Source organism: Arachis ipaensis, chromosome B10 (genome assembly GCF_000816755.2).
Source record: "Arachis ipaensis cultivar K30076 chromosome B10, Araip1.1, whole genome shotgun sequence".
NCBI lineage: Eukaryota > Viridiplantae > Streptophyta > Magnoliopsida > Fabales > Fabaceae > Arachis > Arachis ipaensis.
Genome location: NC_029794.2, coordinates 32,224,642 through 32,244,795, shown reverse-complemented (window position 1 = coordinate 32,244,795; position 20,154 = coordinate 32,224,642). Strand labels below are relative to the sequence as shown.

General features: G+C 36.7%; 1 protein-coding gene across 2 annotated transcripts; it reads left to right on the top strand.

Moving 5' to 3' along the window:
* LOC107622996 (phosphoinositide phospholipase C 2) lies at window positions 479-5,540 on the top strand. 2 transcript variants are annotated; one of them, XM_016325090.2, is made up of 9 exons: window positions 479-977; window positions 2,131-2,327; window positions 2,755-2,890; window positions 2,973-3,218; window positions 3,307-3,560; window positions 3,968-4,085; window positions 4,455-4,607; window positions 4,707-4,793; window positions 4,983-5,540. In XM_016325090.2, exons 1-9 carry the CDS (start codon window positions 672-674, stop codon window positions 5,274-5,276), a joined length of 1,791 nt encoding a protein of 596 aa, XP_016180576.1. In that variant the 5' UTR covers window positions 479-671; the 3' UTR covers window positions 5,277-5,540. The 2 variants fall into 2 exon arrangements, with proteins under 2 accessions (XP_016180576.1, XP_016180575.1); XM_016325089.2 differs by having other exon boundaries at window positions 3,304-3,560.

The following is a 20,154-nucleotide window of genomic DNA, read 5'->3' as shown; positions in this document are numbered from 1 at the left end:
GATTGAATGAGCGGTTTAATTTGGATCGATTTGGATTTGAACACCCCTACCCTGGTTCATCAAATATTAGATATTTAGTTTTAATGATTTTGTTACTTCATATGCCTAATTTTAAAAAAAAAATCTTATATAAGTGGTGATATTTTACGCATAATTCAGTCTAGGATAATTATTATCATTATCATTGTAGTTAATTATATAACTTCATCCACTTTATTTTAGTATATTTAAATATATTCTTTAATTTAAAAAATAAAAATCAACTTTGCACACGAAATAATAATAGTTCTTTGTTGAATAAGATAAGATTAGAATAAGTAGGACCCAGGGTGAGTAAAACAGTTGAAGATGGATTGGTAACTGCCAAATGTCCCACGTTTCATTGGTTAATTGTAACTACCGTGGGACCCACACGTCGCCCACACCTGTTCAAATATTCAATGCCATACAAAGCTCTCTTGTGTCTTCTACACTTCTCTTCTCTGTCTTCTTTGCCTACAAAACAAGAAACGTATCTCATTTTCCAAATAACTAAAAAACACTTGCTTATCTTCAAACACTGAAAGCACAAAATTCACACACACGCAAAACGCGCGCTTATATCACAATACAACTGAAACGGTTACTGAAACTGAAACGGAGTGAAGAGAAGAGAAGCGAAACTTAGAGCGATGTCCAAACAGACTTACAGAGTTTGCTTCTGCTGCCGCCGGCGATTCAAGCTCGCCGTGTCGGAGGCGCCGCCGGAGATAAGGAATCTCTTCGACCGGTACTCCGAGAACGGGCTCATGACGGCGTCGCATCTGCGGAGCTTCATGGTTGAAGTGCAGAGAGAGGAGACAGCGACGGAGGAGGAAGCGCAGGGAATCATCGATGGACTCAAGCATCTCAGTATCTTCCATAGAAGAGGTCTCAATCTCGAAAGTTTCTTTAAGTTCCTCTTCAGTGATAACAATCCACCACTTGCACAACCAAAGGTAACAAAGAGCTGTTTTATTTGATTAGTTTTTCTTCGTTTGGATCCTTGTTTATGTACTGTGTAGTTTCATTTCGTATTAGTCAGTTCTTGATTTCTTTCCAGATTTAATTTTTGTTCATTTCTGACAGTGTAGAAAGTTCTATATAGACATTTAATTATGTATTACCACATCATCAGAAGTGTTAGATTCAATCGCCTACTATTCTTAAAGTGATATAAAATTAAAAATGCAACAATCAGATTAGATGGTGGCGTAAAACTTTTACGGTGACATGCATTGTTGATGTTCTGTTTTTGTTACTGGATTTTTCTCCCCCAAATTTGATTTGCCTTTTTTTTTTAAATTATTGTTGTTTTATGTGTCGGTATCATATGTAATACCCTGCCCCTATCATGTCCTTCATGGACTAATAATTGTTCTCGGTAATTAATGAGGCTAATCTCATGTCCTCAGCCAAAATTTTTAGTGATTCTGTTTCAGTTTTGGTGTTATGATTGTACTTTTAAGTTTTAATCAATCAAGTGTTTGTTGGTTGATAACATTGCCTTATTAGGAATTGTGTAATTAAAAACTTATTGGTAGAAATGGTTGTTGATATGTTACCAAAGGCTTATATGACTGAGATGTTTAGAATTCGGCTCTTTTTGTTCCTTGTGCTTCTGATAAGAGTTGAATTTCAGTAGAAGTTTATTATGAATCTTTGCATTGTCAACATTTCAAGGCCAAAAAGAGGTTCTTGCCTGTAAAAGGGTGTTAGATATAAAACTATTTATTGTCTACACAATAGATTGCCATTTTTCTAAATTATTAATGTTTTATGTGTTGGTATCATTATACCCGGCCTCTTTCACTGTTTTCATGGACTAATAATTGTTCTCGGTTATTAATAAGGCCACTGTCAGCTGAATTTACAGTGATTCACATTCAGTTTTGGTGTGTAAATTCATTGAATATTTCATGTTGGATTGTTGGTTGATTACATTGGCTACTAGGATTTGTGGAATTGAAAACCTAATGTATTTGTAAATATGAAACTTTGATTATGATATTGGGTTACATTGTAGCCTTTCATAACAATAACTCATCATTAACTTAATTACATATTATATGCACTATGTTGTTCTGATTATTACTTCTTGTATTCTTGCAGGTGCACCATGATATGAATGCACCATTGTCTCATTATTATATATTTACCGGTCACAATTCCTATCTGACGGGAAATCAGCTTAGTAGTGACTGCAGTGATGTCCCCATCATACGTGCACTGCAGAGAGGTGTTAGGGTCATTGAATTGGATATATGGCCCAATGCATCAAAGGATGATGTGGATGTTCTTCATGGAAGGTAAGTCTACCGGTTTAATATGATACTGGTTTTTTAATTTTCATGAACTCAAATAATCTCCTTTTTCCCTGTTTCTGTCTTCCATTTATGTTTCGTTTTTTGATGTGGCAAAAGTAAAATTTTATACCATTGATATATTTCTTTCAGATGAATTCGTTTCTGTTATAATTATCTTCTCAAGTTATGATGGTAAGCATGAATTGCTTGCTTGCAAAGGATTTCTCCCACAGTTTAATGAGGACTAAGTCTAATATGCTACAAAACAGCAGTGGGGGAAAGGGAAAATGTCTAAATTTTTTCAGAAACACATTAATCAGAAATTCATGGTTGTAGAAAAGATTGTATATCATTCAATATATTGATACTAATGGAAATTGAATTTTGATTTTGATTTTTCTCCGAAAAAGTAACATAATTGATTGTGCAGGACATTGACTACTCCCGTGGCACTCATCAAATGTTTGAGGTCTATTAAGGAGCATGCTTTTGTTGCATCAGAATATCCAGTTGTAATAACCTTAGAAGACCATCTTACTCCTGATCTTCAAGCCAAAGTGGCTGAGGTTGGTTCATTGGAGTTCATACCGGGATTCAAAATACTATACATTCTTGTAGTTGAAACTGACTTCTGTTCAAATCTTTTAGATGATTACTCAAACTTTTGGAGACATACTATTTTGTCCTACCCCAGAAAGTGTGAAGGAATTCCCTTCTCCCGAATCACTTAAAAGAAGGGTCATTATATCAACCAAACCACCTAAGGAGTATCTTGAGGCAAAAGACATAAAGGAAAAGGAGGATGAATCACATCAGGGAAAGGCTTTGGGTGACGAAGAAGCATGGGGGAAGGAAGTCCCAAGTCTTAAAGGCGGTACTATTGCTGATTACAAGGTTATAGACTGTGTCCTCATCACCATACAAATTCCAAAGATATTTAATTTTGCAAGAGATTTGTTGATTTATTTACTGTCTCTAGCAGAACAATGGGAATGATGATGATGATGATGATGATGACAATGACAATGACGATGATGATGAGGAAGATGCTGATGAAGAAAAGTCTCGTCAAGATGTATGTGCTGAATATCGACGTTTGATCGCTATTCATGCTGGAAAGCCCAAAGGAGGATTACTTGAAGGTCTTAGAGTGGATCCTGATAAAGTGAGGCGATTAAGTCTAAGCGAGCAGCAGCTTGAAAATGCTGCTTTATCTCATGGAAAAGAAATTGTCAGGTATTGTGAACTGTTTCCATAAAGTTCTTCAGATAGTAGTCACTTGCATTGCTTCACTGACCTCATGATGATATAAACTTCACATAATTATCTATTGTGACTATGTAATGCAAATATAGTAAAATTCGACTATTAAATAGCTTTTATTTCTGTCGTTTACATTCCAGTAATTTGACAAAAATGAGATGATATAATAGATAATAGTTCAGACTATGATTTATTAGCTCTAATGATGGTGCAATCCGTAATAAGTTCCTTAAGTCCTTAACTACAATGATAGGTCATATTTGAGACTTATGAGTTCTGATTGCTGTTCATATTTTCATACCAGACTCATTGATATCACAATGATTTCGGCTTGGTTCTGTTAATATACCAGATTTTCTACTTATTCCTGATGTTTGCAGGTTTACTCAGCGGAATATACTGAGGGTGTATCCAAAAGGCACTCGCATTACCTCGTCGAATTATAACCCATTAATTGGGTGGATGCACGGAGCGCAAATGGTTGCATTTAACATGCAGGTTTCTATTTCCCAACCTTTTTTTCTTTCGAAAAAAGAGAAATTGAAAGAAAACAAATTCCTGATTCTCCCTTCTTTAGTTGTTGTAATTAAGGTTTCTAAATGTGAGGTCTGAACTATGGCAGTCAGAAAATTTGGGGCTGTATTTTTTAAAGTATGATTTATAAGTATTGTTATGTGTGTTATTGGCTATTACTTTTCCTTCACTGAGGATGTGAGATTTCATTTACACTTCTCTCAGCTATATCAAGACATTGCTACTAGACATATCTACTAAGATCATGAAGTACATTATTGATTTGTGATGTCAATAGATTATTAATGAAAGTTGTCCAGTGATCAATTTTCATTGTTTCTGGTTTCATATCAGGGCTATGGCAGGTCTCTGTGGTTGATGCAGGGAATGTTCAAAGCTAATGGAGGATGTGGCTATGTTAAAAAACCAGATTTTCTATTAAAGACTGGTCCAAATAATGAGGTCTTTGATCCAAAGGCTAAGTTGCCTGTGAAGACTACTTTGAGGGTAAGTACTTTGATGATTCCATCATTTTTTTTTTAATTTCAAGTATTTCTAAGTCTAGATAGATCCTAACCGAAGTATACTTTTCTTATTCTTATTTAGGTAACTGTATATATGGGAGAAGGATGGTACTACGATTTCAAGCATACACACTTCGATCAATACTCACCTCCAGATTTCTATGCAAGAGTATGTTTAGATTATCAACTATATTTCATTATATGTTTTATTAAGGTTATGTTTGGTATAGAGACAGAGACAGAGATGAAGTATCTTTGTAATGTTGTCTAATAAGTAATATCCATATTGTCGCTTCATATGTTACTTTCCTTACGGTTCTTATATCATTTTAATTGATTTGATAAACTCTTTGTGTAGGTGGGGATTGCTGGAGTCCCTGATGACACTGTGATGAGGAAAACCAAGACAAAAGAGGACAATTGGTTGCCAACTTGGAACGAGGTATTCGAGTTCCCACTATCTGTTCCAGAACTGGCTTTGCTTCGTGTAGAAGTTCACGAGTATGATATGTCTGAGAAGGATGACTTTGGTGGACAGACATGCTTGCCTGTGTGTGAACTTCAGACCGGAATTCGAGCAGTTCCACTGAATAACCGCAAGGGAGAGAAGTACAACAATGTGAAGCTTCTCATGCGCTTTGAGTTCATCTGATTTTTGTGCACATTCTTCTTCTGTTCTATCTATGTTCTGTTGTACAGCCATTATAATATGTTACTAAGAAGAATTCATTCATGTATGTTATTTGTCTTGAAGGATGCTTTCTCTCTTCAATGATGCTTTTGAGAAATAAGACTGTTTTGTCTTGTTTTCTTGAAGAGTTGTGTAGGAGCTATGAGATAGTGTTGTGGTGAGGCTTGTCAATATATATATATATGCCCTGTATATTTTGACCGAAAAGCTTGTGTGTTTTGTTGAGGTTGATGCTTCCATTTTTGCATTTTATTCTACTGCAATGCAATATTGTGTTTGTTCTGAATCATACTTGCTCTTCTTGGAAATGATATTTGCACTTGTTTCACCACACATACGCACATACCTATGATGCACAGATACTGACACGGGACACGACACGACATGGGACACGCCGATACACAAATTTTAAAATCTTTTATGACATGGGGACACGCATACATATAAAATATAAAGTATTTTTTAGATAAATTGTAATGATATTTTGATATTTTATTGATATTAAAATATAAATTAAAAATTTTAATTATTTTTAATGTCTTATTTTAATTATATCAAGTATTTAAAATATTTTTTGTTTTAATAAATAATAATATATACCATATCTAAATTTATTTTAAGAATATATGTTAAGAATAAGACTGGACACGCTGACACGTGATGGTATTTAGGTGTGTTTAGGTGTGTCCGGAGAAGAATTTTTTATTTTTTATTAAGACACAGTTGGACACAGCAGAGACGCGTGTCGGACGAATGTCGGTGAGTATCGTGTCCGAAATGTGTCCGACATGCGAACACGACAACTCAGCGAAGTGTCCGTGCTTTATAGGCACATACAAAAATGTTCCATTGGTCATAGATTTTCATTAACTTATTGCATAGTTTTATTTAAATTTTTGCAAGAGTTTAAACAAGTATACCTTGTAATCATTTGTTATGAACTAATCTATCTGAATTTTAGGTAAGTTGATGTATAATTCACATTGACCTGTTTAGTTAGACATGACTATCAATCATTTAAATTACTAAATAATCTACATTGCTTTCAAATATATCTATTTATTTATCTATCTATCAATTTATCTATCTATTTATAATATATTAAATCTTATGCCAAGATTTTCGCACAATATGTTCTTGACATGTTAGATAATCTCTATTTCTCTAGCTTTTTCACATTATCATTTTAACAAGGTTGTCATTCTATAATAGAACCTAATCCCACATCAACTGTTTTCTTTGCTTCCCTCATTTTTACTTCAAAAAGCTTCTGGTGTTATTATATTAGCTAGAATGGTAACATTTTCAAATTTATTGTTCTTCTTTATTGGTCATTATGTTACACCTTTTCTCCTCCTTTGATTAAATTTCATCTTCTGTTATTGTAAACCTTTCAATGTGAATATATCCATTTATCTATCTATTTATAACATTAAATCTGATACAAAGATTGTTGTATATTATGTTATTGACTAGATAATCTTTAGCTTTGACGCATTATCATTTTAACAAATTTGTCATTCTATAATTGAACCTTGTTACGGATCCGACCCTCGGATCCTGCGCACGGATCGGTCCTCATACCCGGTTACTCGAGAACAACCCGTTTCGACCTGAGGGCCCAGAACCGGCACTTCAAAGCTTCTAACCAACTTTCGAATTCAAACACCTCTCTTATCTTAGCCAAACAAGATAAGATAAGATAACTATCATCGTCTATAAATAGAGGACTCCGGTCCCTCCAGGTATTTATTCATTCCTCACACTTTCTACCTCTTAGATCCATTCTGACTTGAGCGTCGGAGTGTCTTTGCAGGTACCACCTCCCATTGCTCCAGGCAAGCGATCCAGCATCTGCCTCAACCCACAAGTTCTCGATCCATCTCTCAACCCGTACCAGAGACATCTTGTACAAACCTAATGGCACAAACTATTTTCTTTGCTTTCCTCATATTTACTTCAAAGCTTCTGTTGTTATTATATAACTAAAATTGTAACATTTTCAAATTCATTGCTCTTCTTTATTGGCCCTTATGTTACACCTTTTTTCCTTTGATTAAATTTCACCTTCCGTTATTGTAAACCTTTCAATATGAATATATCTATTTATAATATATCTATCTATTTATAATATATTAAATTCGATGCCAAAATTGTTACACAATATGTTCTTGACATCTTAGATAATTTCTAACTTTGCCGCATCACCCTTTAAACAAATTTATCATTCTATAATTGAATATAATGTCACAAACTATTTTCGTTGCTTTCTTCGTTATTAACTTATTATATAACTAGAATTGTAACATTTTCAAATTCATTGCTCTTTTTATTGACCCTTATGTTATACTTTTTCGGAAATGTTTGGTAACTAAAGAAAATCAGCTAAAAACAGTCATAATTTGCCTTATTTATCATTCATTAATTGTTGCGATAATTAATTAATACTAAATAAGATAAATTCTGCCTGTTTTTTTTTGTCTACCTAGCATTACCCATACTTTCTCCTCCTTTGATTAAAATTTTGCATTCGTTATTGTAAACCTTTTAATGTGAATGTGAATTAAATATATATGGATTTGTTTATAAGTCATTTAAAACACCGTTTAAAGCACTCCCATTCTTCAAATAAAATTTTTATTCATACCTATCGTTCTGAGAGTTACCTTAAACTAGGTTACTTTTTTCTGTTAGTACTAAGGTGTTGCCGTCTGAGTTCCTTGTGAGAAAGTGGAGGGTGGTACCTGTAAGGGACTCCGATACTTAAGTTAGCAAAGATTTTAAGCAGGTTTTTAGTAGATTGGGTTTGAATTATACCTGAGGGTGTCAGGGTATTTATAAGTATAGAACTAGGATCAATAACCACTTTTGGAGTAGGTCCATCTTTGATGGTGGGTTTATTACTCCCTTTTGTTAGGGAAGTTGTTAAGATTTTCTTTCTAGATGAGTATGAGTTAGTTGAGATTTGAATAAGTCAGGCTAAGTTGGCGCCACATGGGCCGACCTTTATGAGGTTGGATAGGTCCCAGAGTGTGATATGGACTCTTGCTCTGTAGACTAGGCTTTTAATAATTTTGGGTCTGGCTAAATTGTGGGGCAGGGTATGAACAGTGCCCCTGCTCAAGATCGACCTTCATGAAGTCGGACTCAAGCAATCAGATGATCTACTCGAAATGTCGGGTTGTAAAGAAGTAGTTTGTGGTATGAAGCTAAGGAGGTCGGTTAACTCAACATTATTTGAATAATGTAACATTTCTGTAACGTTTCTCACTTTGTAACTGTTTGCGCATTTTTTCTGTGCACTATCATTTTGCTGTAGTGTAGTTGTTACTTTCTTAAAACTTGTCGTTTGGTAATATGATATTTCAAGTCATTTTGATGTTATGTATGACTTGCTTTCTCTATACGACTCATTTTTGGCCAAGTTTATTTTCATGAACTGATTTGCACAACTCATTCTTTCCAAGTTATTTAATGACTTGTTTTAATACAAATCATTTTTAAAACTTACAGTTCTAATTTGTACGACTTGTTTTAAGTACCAGTTGTTTACTTTGAGTCTTTTAAAGTATCAAATCATTTTTATAACCATTGGACTTTGTTGCTTTATCAATTGTGCCCCTGCTCAATATTGAGCTTTATGAATTCAGACTCGAGCAATCAAGTGGGTCAGATAGTCAAGTTAGATTGTTGAGGTCGAATTTTCATGAAGCCTTTCAATGATTTATCAAATCATTCGATTCGAGTTATTTCTAAAGTGATATAATTTTATACGATTTGTTCTTAATACAAATTGCTTAGAACATATGGTTATTTTTTACTCGATTTTGTTTAACTCATGAGTTTGAGTTGTTTTAAATTATTAAGCCATATTATAACTATTAGAAACTAACTTGAATCTCGTCGCTTTATCCGAGTGACCATTTAAAAGGCCGGCTCGTGATTTTGCGCTTTGTCGAGCATAAATTGGCGCCTTAGATTAAGGGATTATATGCTTATTCCCTCCCCTTTCTAGTTTTTACAAGGTTGTCATCCTTGTGTATGATACAACTCGTTTTAACCGAGTTGTCTTAATTGGAGGATTATTTTTACGTTTCGATTTTGTTTGAAATGTTTACATACAATCCTTTCTTTTCTTTCCAACTCATTTCTGTACGAGTCATTTGGTTAAAGGTTTGTTTTTCTTGTCATTTTTGCTTTTACCCCTTTTTAGGGCTTTATCAGCTTTTATGACGCATGCTTTTAAGTTGCATGCTTTTGACTTGCCATTTCTGACTTTCTTCTAACTCGTTTTTTGTACGAGTTTGCGGGTTATAGGATTGTTTTTACGATTTCGATTTCACTTCAATTCGTTTATACAATCCGTTCTTAAACTCAAAACTCACAACTATTTCTGCACCCTTTTGAGCTTGAGTTCAAGTTGTGTAGGTCAGATTCAATGAGAATTTGGTGCATTGTTAAAAAACCGCTACGGTTAAGCCTTGAAGTTGAAAAAAGTTTGCATCAAAGAATAAGGTTCACTTGCTAGCTGTAGTCTCTCTTCGATTTTAGACATGGTCATTTCTCGATCTAATTTCATACAACCCATTTAGTTCGAGTTGTTTTGATACTTTACGATTTGTTTTAATACAAATCATTTAAGTTGAGCCATCAAATAGTTTTTATAACCATTGAAATTCCTACTCGGACCTTGTCGCTTTATCGGTTGTGCCCTTGCTTAAGGTCGAGTTTCATGAAGTCAGATTCGAGCAATTAGGAGAATCAGATGGTGAGGTCGGGTTGGTTGGTGATGGCACAACTCGTTTGGGCCGAATTGTTCTCATGTTGTTGTGGATGCTAGAACAAGTTTTCTTTGGACAACTTGTTTTTGTGAAGTTGTTCCATTTTATATGACTTGTTTTCAATACAAGTGCTTTATTTTTGGAACTTGTAGAGATGAGCTCGTGGGCTTGGAATTTTATACGATTTATTTGTTACTCGTGTGGATCGAGTTGTTAAATTGTATTTATGCCTCGAGGGTTACCTGAAACTGGGTTACTTTTGGGCCTAAAAGTGAGGTCCAGACTCCTTTTGGGCAGCGTCCGACTTCTGTTAGTACCGAAGTGCTTCCGTCCGAGTTCCTCATACGGAGGTGGGAGTGGTACCTGCAAGGGACTCCGATGCTTAAGTTAGCAAGAGTTTTAAGCAGGTTTTTAGTATATTGAGTTCAAATTATACCTGAGGGTGTCAGGGTATTTATAAATATAGAGGTAGGGTCAATAACCACTTTTGGAGTAGTTCCACCTTTGATGGTGGGTTTGTTACTCTCTTTTGTTAAAGAGTTTATTAAGATCTCTTTCTAGATGAGTAGGAGTTAGTTGGGATTCATCTTATTTGAATATGTCAGGCCAAGTTGGTGCCACGTGGGCTGACCTTTATGAGGTTGGATAGGTCCCAGAGTGTGATCTGGACTCTTGCTCTATAGATTGGGCTTTTAATAGGGATGACAACGGGTCCCCATGGGGCGGGAACATGCCCCACGCCACCCATAATCTGTTCCCGTGCCCGCCCTGTTCCCGCAACGGGTAACGGGGACCCCGTATCCGCCAGGGATCGGGGTCTCCACGGATACCCACGAATTTGAAAAAAATCAAAAAATTAAAAAAGAAATTCACAGCAAGCAAACAAGTTTAGAATTCAATTCAACTATAGTACAAATTCAATTCAATACATATACAAATTCAACTGTTTTCATCTCACAGAATTATTGAATCTTCTTCACATATACAATAAATTTAACTCCTTATCTTCATCAGTTTCTAATTTTCAAATTCAAAATTTTCAAACTGAAACCCTAGCCTCTCCAAAATATTGTGTCCAATGGCCACCACAGCATTTAATTCACCACAAATCTGTTCATTTCAATAACAAACATCTATTATTACACAAATCTTATACCAATTTCACATATCTGGTTCCAATTTCATCAATTTCATCAAATGTAAAACTAGTTTCATCAATTCTTTGTTATTCTTTGACACCCAAATTTGATGAGTAATAAGAATAGAGCATGTAATGAATTCAAATACTGAGAAAGAAAGAAAGAAAGAAAGAAAGAATCGAAACTTGAGCAGGTTAATACACTGGATTGTGAGGCGACGACGCCTGTGGAGGTGGAGGTGGAGCAGCGGCGCAAGTGAAGATAGAGGCGCAAGTGGGGCGGCGACACAGCTAGAGCCTAGCCAGCGACGCACCATGTGGTTTGAGAGGAAGAGAGAGGGTCGCAGGTGGAGATAGAGGCGTGGGTGGGTACGGCGACGCAGCTGGAGCCTCTCCGATGACACACCAGGTGGTTTGAGAGGAAGAGAAGGAGGCGCGAGTGAAGACAGAGGCGCGAGTGAAGACAGAGGCGTGAGTAGGGCAGCGACGCGGATGGAGCCTCGTTGGCGACGCACCAGGTTGTTTGAGAGGAAGAGAGGGAAGGAAAGTGTCTGGGTGAGGCAAGGAGAGTGGTTGGGTGAGGGAGGTGAGGAAATGACGAGGGAGGCACTAGAGTAGTGAAAATTAGGTTTTCAGATATATATATATATATATATATATAGGAGGACATTTACGTAATTTCATATAAACAGATATCCACTGTACCCGCCACCCACGGGGGCAAAATGTCTCCTAAATCTATTCCATGGCAGGTAAATCCTCGCAGATACCCGCCTTGTCGGGGAAAATTGACATCCCTAGCTTTTAATTGTTTTGGGCCTGGCTAAATTGTGGGCCAAGGTATGAACACCTATATTAAAGGAATTCTTGGATTGTTGCTTAGCGTGCAAGAAAATAGAAGAAGAGGAATGTAGAAAAAACAGAAAAGAAAAGTAGTGAGTAAAACAAATGAACTAATGTGTAAAAATGACCCCAATTCCTAATAATTAACCACTATATATAGCGGTGGTATGCAGGGAAACCATATAAGGGAAATAAACTAAACTAATACCTAACAAACATAACAAACTGATCTAAAAAATAGAATAATAACCTAACTACTCTTTACATTGATTAATTACAACTTTATCTTTGATACCCCCTTCAAACTCGAGATAGTTCTTGAGACTACTCAAAGTTTGCTTTAAACTTCTCAAGACTTGCTGTTGTCAAAGGCTTAGTTAGAAGATCAGCAACTTGATCAATCCCAGGTATATGCACAACATGCAATGCTTGTTTCTGCAGTTTGTCTCGAATTAATTGGACCTCTAACTGAAAGTGTTTTATTCGATCATGCATGATGGGATTAATTGTGAGAAGCACAGTGCTAAGAGTGTCACAAAATATTGTTGGAGGAGTTGAGAGTTTAACACCAAGTTTTGGAAGCAAACTCTGCAGCCACTTAAGCCCCCTTCACATGATGCTAAGCCCCTAAACTCTACTTCAGTAGATAATCATTGGCTGATTGTAGATTGTTCCCTACAAAATCAAGAAACTAAATTAGTTCTAAGGTAAATACAATAGCCTAAAACTAACTTTCTATTCTTTAGATTAGTATCCTAATCAGAATCGGAGAAGCCATATAATTTGAAGTCTTTACACTTGTGCAGTAGTAATCTATGATCTTTTGTGCCTTGCCTGAGAATCCTCTTAGCAGCCTTCCAATGTGATAAAAGAGGATTGTATATAAATTGATTGATCTTAGCAACAACAAAAGAAAGATCATGTCTAGTTATAGTCAAGTATTGCAATGGAAGATATGCCTTGAGAAAGGGAGTTTGAATCAAGCCACTCTTTTAAAGTTATAAGCATGAAACAGAGCAAGCAGGAGATTTTTCGGATTTAGTCTCTTGCAACTGCAGAAGATAAAAGAAAAAAGAGTAAAGAGAATGACATCGACAAGTATCCTGGTTCAATCTCGAAGTGCAATGAGGTCTACATCTAGTCTCCACCACAATGATAGCGGGATTTCACTATATCCAATTCAAGATTATAATCACCAATGCCAAGACCAAGACCAAGACCAAAACTAAGACAAAAAGAAATCGAACTAAACCAGTTCTATACCAAGACAAATGAAGCAACAATTCCGTGCTTCACAAACCAACGCCGAGACAAACAAAAATGCCAAGCACAAACAGAATCAAATGACAAAATAAATCTAAAACTGTGTTGACTTTTCTTCCTGGTTTTTGTCTTTTCACTGATAAGATTTTTCAAATAATCTCTCATATAGTCATAAACATTTTCACTATACTAGGAAGACTAAAAAAAAATTGAATATGCCAAGGTGAAGAAGAAGACACTCAACGTGTTGTAAGTTGTTTTCTGAATATTTCTTCTTAGGTTTCTTCAAAAATAATTCATCTTCTTATATCAAAGCCCTAATTCTTTGCTAACCATTTTATCAAATTATTCTCCAAAAAAACTTGATACTTTCCTTTCTTTGGGCAGCTGCAAATCCCTTTCATTAACTCTTCAAATCTTGCTCTTAATGGTTGATTCTTTCCAATTCAAATCAGAATTAATACCAATCCCGAATATGAAATTTTATAGCACAATTGATGAGCGGATATTTTATACGCTTTTTGGGGTTAATTTCATATGGTTTTGAGTATGTTCTAGTTAGTTTTTAGTTTATTTCCATTAGTTTTTAGGAAAAATTCATATTTCTGGACTTTACTATGAGTTGTGTGTTTTTCTGTAATTTCAGGTATTTTTCTGGCTGAAATTGAAGGAGCTGAGCAAAAATCTGATTCAGGCTGAAAAAGGACTGCTGATGCTGTTGGATTCTGACCTCCCTGCACTCAAAGTGGATTTTCTGGAGATACAGAACTTGAAATGGCATGCTTCCAATTGCGTTGGAAAGTAGACATCCAGGGCTTTCCAGAAATATATAATAGTCCATACTTTGCACAAGGAAAGATAAGCAGAGATTCAGAAGACAAAGCATCTCCAAAACTCCAACATATTCTCCATTACTGCATAACAAGTAACCTTTAATCCACGCTCTATTGTTTATTCGCAATTCAACTGATAAACATAATTGACTTCCTGACTAAGATTTACAAGATAACCATAGATTGCTTCAAACCAACAATCTCCGTGGGATTCGACCCTTACTCACGTGAGGTATTACTTGGACGACCCAGTGCACTTGCTGGTTAGTGGTACGCGTTGTGAAAAGTGTGATTCACAATTCGTGCACCAACAATCAATCAAATCATAATTCTTTAATTGTTTAAATTAAAGTAATGTTTGTCATCATAATAAATTGTAAAATCTCTTCTAGACTCAACAGCAATGAAATAACAATAGTTCAAAATAATTTAGGATCCTCAAAGGTTTCTGAACTAATATATAATAATTGTAATAAACTAATCATAGGTGTTGGCACTGGATTTTCCTCCGTCATGTCCAGTTTAGATAACAAATCACTAATATACTTAGTTTGAGAGAGATGTAATTGTCCTAGACTAGTTTTGTATACTTCTATTTGAAGAAAGTAATTTAACTCTCCAAGATCTTTTAGAGAGAAATTTTTATCGAGCTGTCTTATCATATAGGAAAGTTATCCCATGTGCCGGTCGAAAAGTGCGGAACATGAAATTCAGCGTACGATACATCAAGTAGCTCTCTTGAATTTTGTTTGTTAGTGAAGGGAAAAAAGTTTAATATAACCTTGAAAATGAATATGGAATGACGTTAATGACCGGCTGTAAATACACAAAAGGTGTGTGGCTTCTTAAAGGGTACTGGTAGAGCAACTTTGGAGGCTTAGGTCCTAACCGTTTGTGTGCCCAGTAACATAATTGTTGTAATACTTCTGTAGCACTAAAGTCAGAGATGGTGAAATAGAGTGAGGGGGGGTTCATGGTGGTCCAGTGGTGGGTTGTTGATATGTGAAGGACTCCATACGGTGCGTGTCTGTGGGTAGCGGTGTGCAGGCTAAAGTTGGAGAAATTGGAACAACGAGGAACATGTGTTGAAGAAAGAATGGCAGATTTGAGGGAAGGCGGCATTAGGTTGCTGGTTAAAGTGGAGGTAAGTAATCTCTTGCCTAGATTCTGCTCACCAAGTTTGAGAATTTGCGTAGTATATGGCGGGACTTGTTGGGCAAATGTGTGGGGGGATGGGTGCATGAGTGTGAGTAGTGTAAATGGTTTGGGTTTGGTGTTTTGGTTGGTGGTTTATCTTTGGAAGCATGAAGTCTTTATTTAAAAATAAAGATGAGGTTGATTGTTTGACACTGTAATTTGGTCATAATGATAATGGCAGCATATGATGTTTCTTAGTAACTGTGTTGCGTAGCCTTAGGTGGCGGTACTTGAGGATAGTTTTTGTTTATGGATTATTGAGTTAGGATTGAAGTTGCTTATGTAAGGTTATTTGTAGTGTGAGTGTGGAAGAGAGTGATTTTTAGTTTATGTTTGGCACCTTTAAGTTGGGAGTCTCGGCAGTGGTGTTACTTACGTGGTATGTCGATGTTCTTCTTTGCGGTCGGATACTGACAATATGCTTTGTGGGTTTGCTGCAGTTTTGGTGAAGCGTTTTACGAGTAATAGATTTCTTGGGGAAGTTGTATTAGCAGAGGCAGAGCGATTTTATGTTGCAATGTCTTCTTGTAGCAAAAACGATCCCTGGACTGGATGCTTGTGGGGAAGAGAATTTTGACGGCTTTGGGGATACCAGAGATATCGATGTAATGAGATGGATGGGATTGGTGTATATTTTGCTGGGTTTTCCTTGAGTTGTAATTTAACATTGTGAGCGAAAACCATAACTGATGAGCCTTTATCTTGCTGGAATCACTGTTGGACATTGGGATAGAAACAGAAAAAGAAGAGTTGGGGGAAGAATCACCCAATGAAGAGCACTGTGAGCAGAACGGCAGTGCTGAACATGTAGTGTTTGGTCGTGCACATATATTGGAGCTGGAGTTTGCTAACTCGGATGAGGCGTGTCGTTTTTATGAGCCATATAGTCAAGCAAAGGATTTTGCCATGCGATATGGGAAGAAACTGAAGAATAGGAAGGGTGAAATCGTGTGATTCACGTATTTGTGCAACAGAGAAGGATTCAGAGATAGAAAATGGCTTGAGATGCAGGATTGGAAGAGGGAGCATAAGGTTGTTACCCGCTGTGGATGTCAGGCAGAGATGAGGATAAAGCGAAAAGCCGAAAGTAGCAATTGGTATGTGTGTCGTTTTGTTGATGAGCATAACCACGAACTTCTCCCGGCAAAGTTTGTGTCATACTTGCCAGCATATAGGAAAATATCAGATGTTGATAGAGCCCACATAGACAGTTTGAGGTAGGTTGGAATTTCAATTCCCAAAATTTACGAGTCTATTGCTGCCCAGGCTGGGGGTTTTAACCTAGTTCCGTTCACAAAGAGAGATATGTATAATGTGGTTAGGCGGCAACGTGCAATGCAAAGCGGTGATGTGAATGCCGTGTTACAATATTTCAATGTATGTGCAAGGAGAGATGGTAATATGTATTGGCGGTACCAGGTTGGGGCTGAGCAAAATATGTGTGATCTGTTTTGGAGCGACGGGCGTAGTCAGGATGATTACAAGATATTTGGTGATGTTTTGGCGTTTGATGCGACCTACGGGCGAAACAAGTACAATCTGCCGGTGATAGTATTCTCCGGGGTGAACCACCATAACCAGACCTGTGTCTTTGGCGCAGCCATGGTGTCTTTGGAAACACAAGCGTCGTATGTGTGGGTATTGAGCAAGTTTTTANNNATCGTTGATGGGGACAGGTCAATACGGTTTGCCATTCAGGAAGTATTTCTAGAAGCTCATCACAGGCTCTGTGCGTGAAACCTACTAAAAAATGCAACTGTGAATGTCTGCAAGCCTCGATTCACAACTCTGCTTAGAAATTGCATGCTTGCCGATGTGGAGGTGGAGGAGTTTGAGAGGCAATGGGAGGCAATGATGGATGAGTGTCTTGTTAGGGAAGTAGAGTGGGTAAAGGATTTATACACGAATAAGATAGCATGGGCTACCGCTTACATACGTGGTTGCTTTTATGATGGCCTGAGGACGACATCACGATGTGAGTCACTGCATGCAAAGATGGGGAGGTTTGTGGAGAGGTGATACAGAATATTGGATTTCGTGATGAACTTCCAACGGTATGTGGATTTCCTGAGAGATAATGAGGAAGAGCTTGACTTCAGGTCGTTGTACAAGAGCCCAGTTCTTCAAACTCAGTTCCTGGAGCTAGAGAAGTCTGGTGCACTAAACTACACGAGGGAAATATTTTTGTGTTTTAGAGAGGTACTAAAAAGAAGTGTTCGGGTTACTATCGTGGAGTGCAATAAATTGGAGGATCGGACAGTTTATGTGACATAAAAGTATCGCAGGCCGCTATTCAGGTGGACTGTTGGTCACCACTTTAGGATGGATTCCTTTTTTTGTAGTTGTATGAGGATAGAGTCGTTTGGACTACCTTGCGTTCACATACTTGCAATGTTGGTTCAGTTAGACGTAGGTTCTCTTCTAGAAAGCCTGGTGTTGCAACGCTGGTCGAAGACGGCCAAAGTTGAGCTCGAGGGCCCTTCCATCATGAATGAAGAGGGTGAAGCGAATGAGATATATAGGAGCCGCATGGGTGCTTTCCTACAACATTGTAAGCGGTTGGCAAGAGTTGTGTGTGTGCGAGAAAATGATTTCAAGATTTGCTTGGATAGGATAGTTGAGGAAACTAATATGTTGGAAATGAAGAATGGTGTTGGGACCACTGCCCAACGGACTGCCGCTGGTGCCCAAGATGGAGTGGGTGATCCTGTTGCGGTTTGGACTAAGGAAACATGGTGTGCACAAGAGCCTTTTGGTTATAGGGGAATAAAAAGGTGCAAGTGCAGCAACTGTGGAGTAGTGGCCCATCGTTGAACCCGTTGCCCGAGTGGTTCGTGCAGCCAGCCGCTGTGTACCCAGGACCTGGCTGAAGCCGCTGTACCCCGGGATGATTCACAGAACCGTGGCACGGTACATATAAATAAATGAATTTTTTACCTGCAAAAGTTTGTCTGTTAAGTTGTGTTGTATGCAAGTGAAAGGGCTTTTGCCTCTATGATGCGGCTTGTCACGTGTTGGGGTGTAACAGGAAATTTACATGGGTGCTAATGTTGTATAGCCTCTGATTTAATAATTAGTTGCAAAAAACTTAGTTGAGTTTTTTGTGTGATTAAATTACGAAATCAGTTGAAAAGGCTTGTGTTAACCTGGCAAATTTGGCTTTCTTGATGAATTAATCAGGGGGTTTGTCAAATAACTAAATGAGACTGACTCGTTTGACATGCTTGTACTAATGTTGAGATTTACTGATGAACTTTGCAAAATGTTTGCAAAATCCACATAGGATGTGGTATGAGATAGCCTTTAGAATAATACTGTTCTCTAATAGAGGCTTGTATGTATGCATGAACAGGTTAGGGTCTCCAAGCCTAAACCTTTTTGTTCCACATAATGTGCATTGTATGCATTCAATCAATATGATTCGAAACGTTTGAGTTATACTTCTTCCTGGCATTATATTCTTTAGATTAATTAAGTTTTTAATGAAATAGAGGTAATAATATATTTTGTGTACTTTCTCATCTTTCAAAGTGTCCTATAATGAAATTCTTTTGTACCTTCTTTGTTACATAAAAAAAATTCAGTCAAGGGAATGAATTGTTAGAATACATCAATTTTTAGTGTATCACTTTATCCAAGTTGAGAGTTAGTTTGAACTGGAACTAGTGTAGGTTTTGGATTTCAAGCTTAAGACCATAAACAAAAGTCAACAATAGACTCCAATGAATGGTCGTCACAAAAATTTGTACAAGTCAAAATCTAGAAATCTTGTTTAAAAGGTGAAATGCCTTTTTTTTAATAACAAAAGAAGATATTCTAAATTTGACTTGTAGTAGATGAAATTGTGTGGGAATAAAAAATTTTGTAGTCAACTTAAGATTTTTCATGTCAGATATATTTACCAAGCGGCCTGCTGAAAAGTTATTAGTTTCAATGAATTGTGATAGCTTTTAGACTCCTCACACGAACATGTTAGTGAAGATATTAACACTATATAATTTTGAATAATTTAGTCAAATATATCACTTTGCATAATGAATTTTAGATATTCTCTTTATATGAAACCATATTTACACGTATGACATGCATGTACTAATGTTGAGATTTATTGATGAAGTGTCTTTGATTTGCATGTCTTTGTTAGGTGTCCGGAAACGACAACCAAAGCAATAGTGGTAGGAAGACTGTGCATGTAAGTTCAACCCTTTTGCACGATCCGTGATGTGTAGCATGACAAGTGCATGTGGTTGTGGTTTAGGCTATTATAGTCTGTGTGGCCAGCAATTAGTTGAGTCGGGATCGGTATTTGTCATTTTGTTTGTAGTTATTGTAAGTAGCATGATGAGTAAAGTGAGGGACTGTGGGGATGAACTGATATTGTGGACTATTTGCAACACCTAAACTACTTGAAATCTATCATGATTAATGTCGTATGGATGAAATTTGTCCCACATTTCAATTTCGTTTAGAGACAGCCTATATTGCTTAAAAAATTTTGACCCAACTATTAGAGGGGTAGTAAATAAAATACAACAATCAATTTCCCAGGGTCTTTACTGTATATGAATGTGTAGTTTCAAGACCTTTAAAAGAATGTTTTGTTCTGAATCTGTTGTAAGTGTTCAACATTGAATTTACTGGAAATGTGATTCACTTTGCAATTATCAAAGAGACATTCAGGAAATGGATGTGTAACAATTTAGATGAGGGTTGGGGGTTTGAGCCCCTCTTCTTGTAGTTGAAAGTAATATTATAAAAATGAATTCATGGCAAAATACTACATA

Bases quoted from the DNA above. Each gene is read 5' to 3' on its own strand.
- LOC107622996 (XM_016325089.2), top strand. From the start codon at position 672: ATGTCCAAACAGACTTACAGAGTTTGCTTCTGCTGCCGCCGGCGATTC. The intron at 978-2,130 runs GTAACAAAGAGC...GTATTCTTGCAG, and splicing joins CACCACTTGCACAACCAAAG to GTGCACCATGATATGAATGC. The intron at 2,891-2,972 runs GTTGGTTCATTG...CAAATCTTTTAG, and splicing joins TTCAAGCCAAAGTGGCTGAG to ATGATTACTCAAACTTTTGG.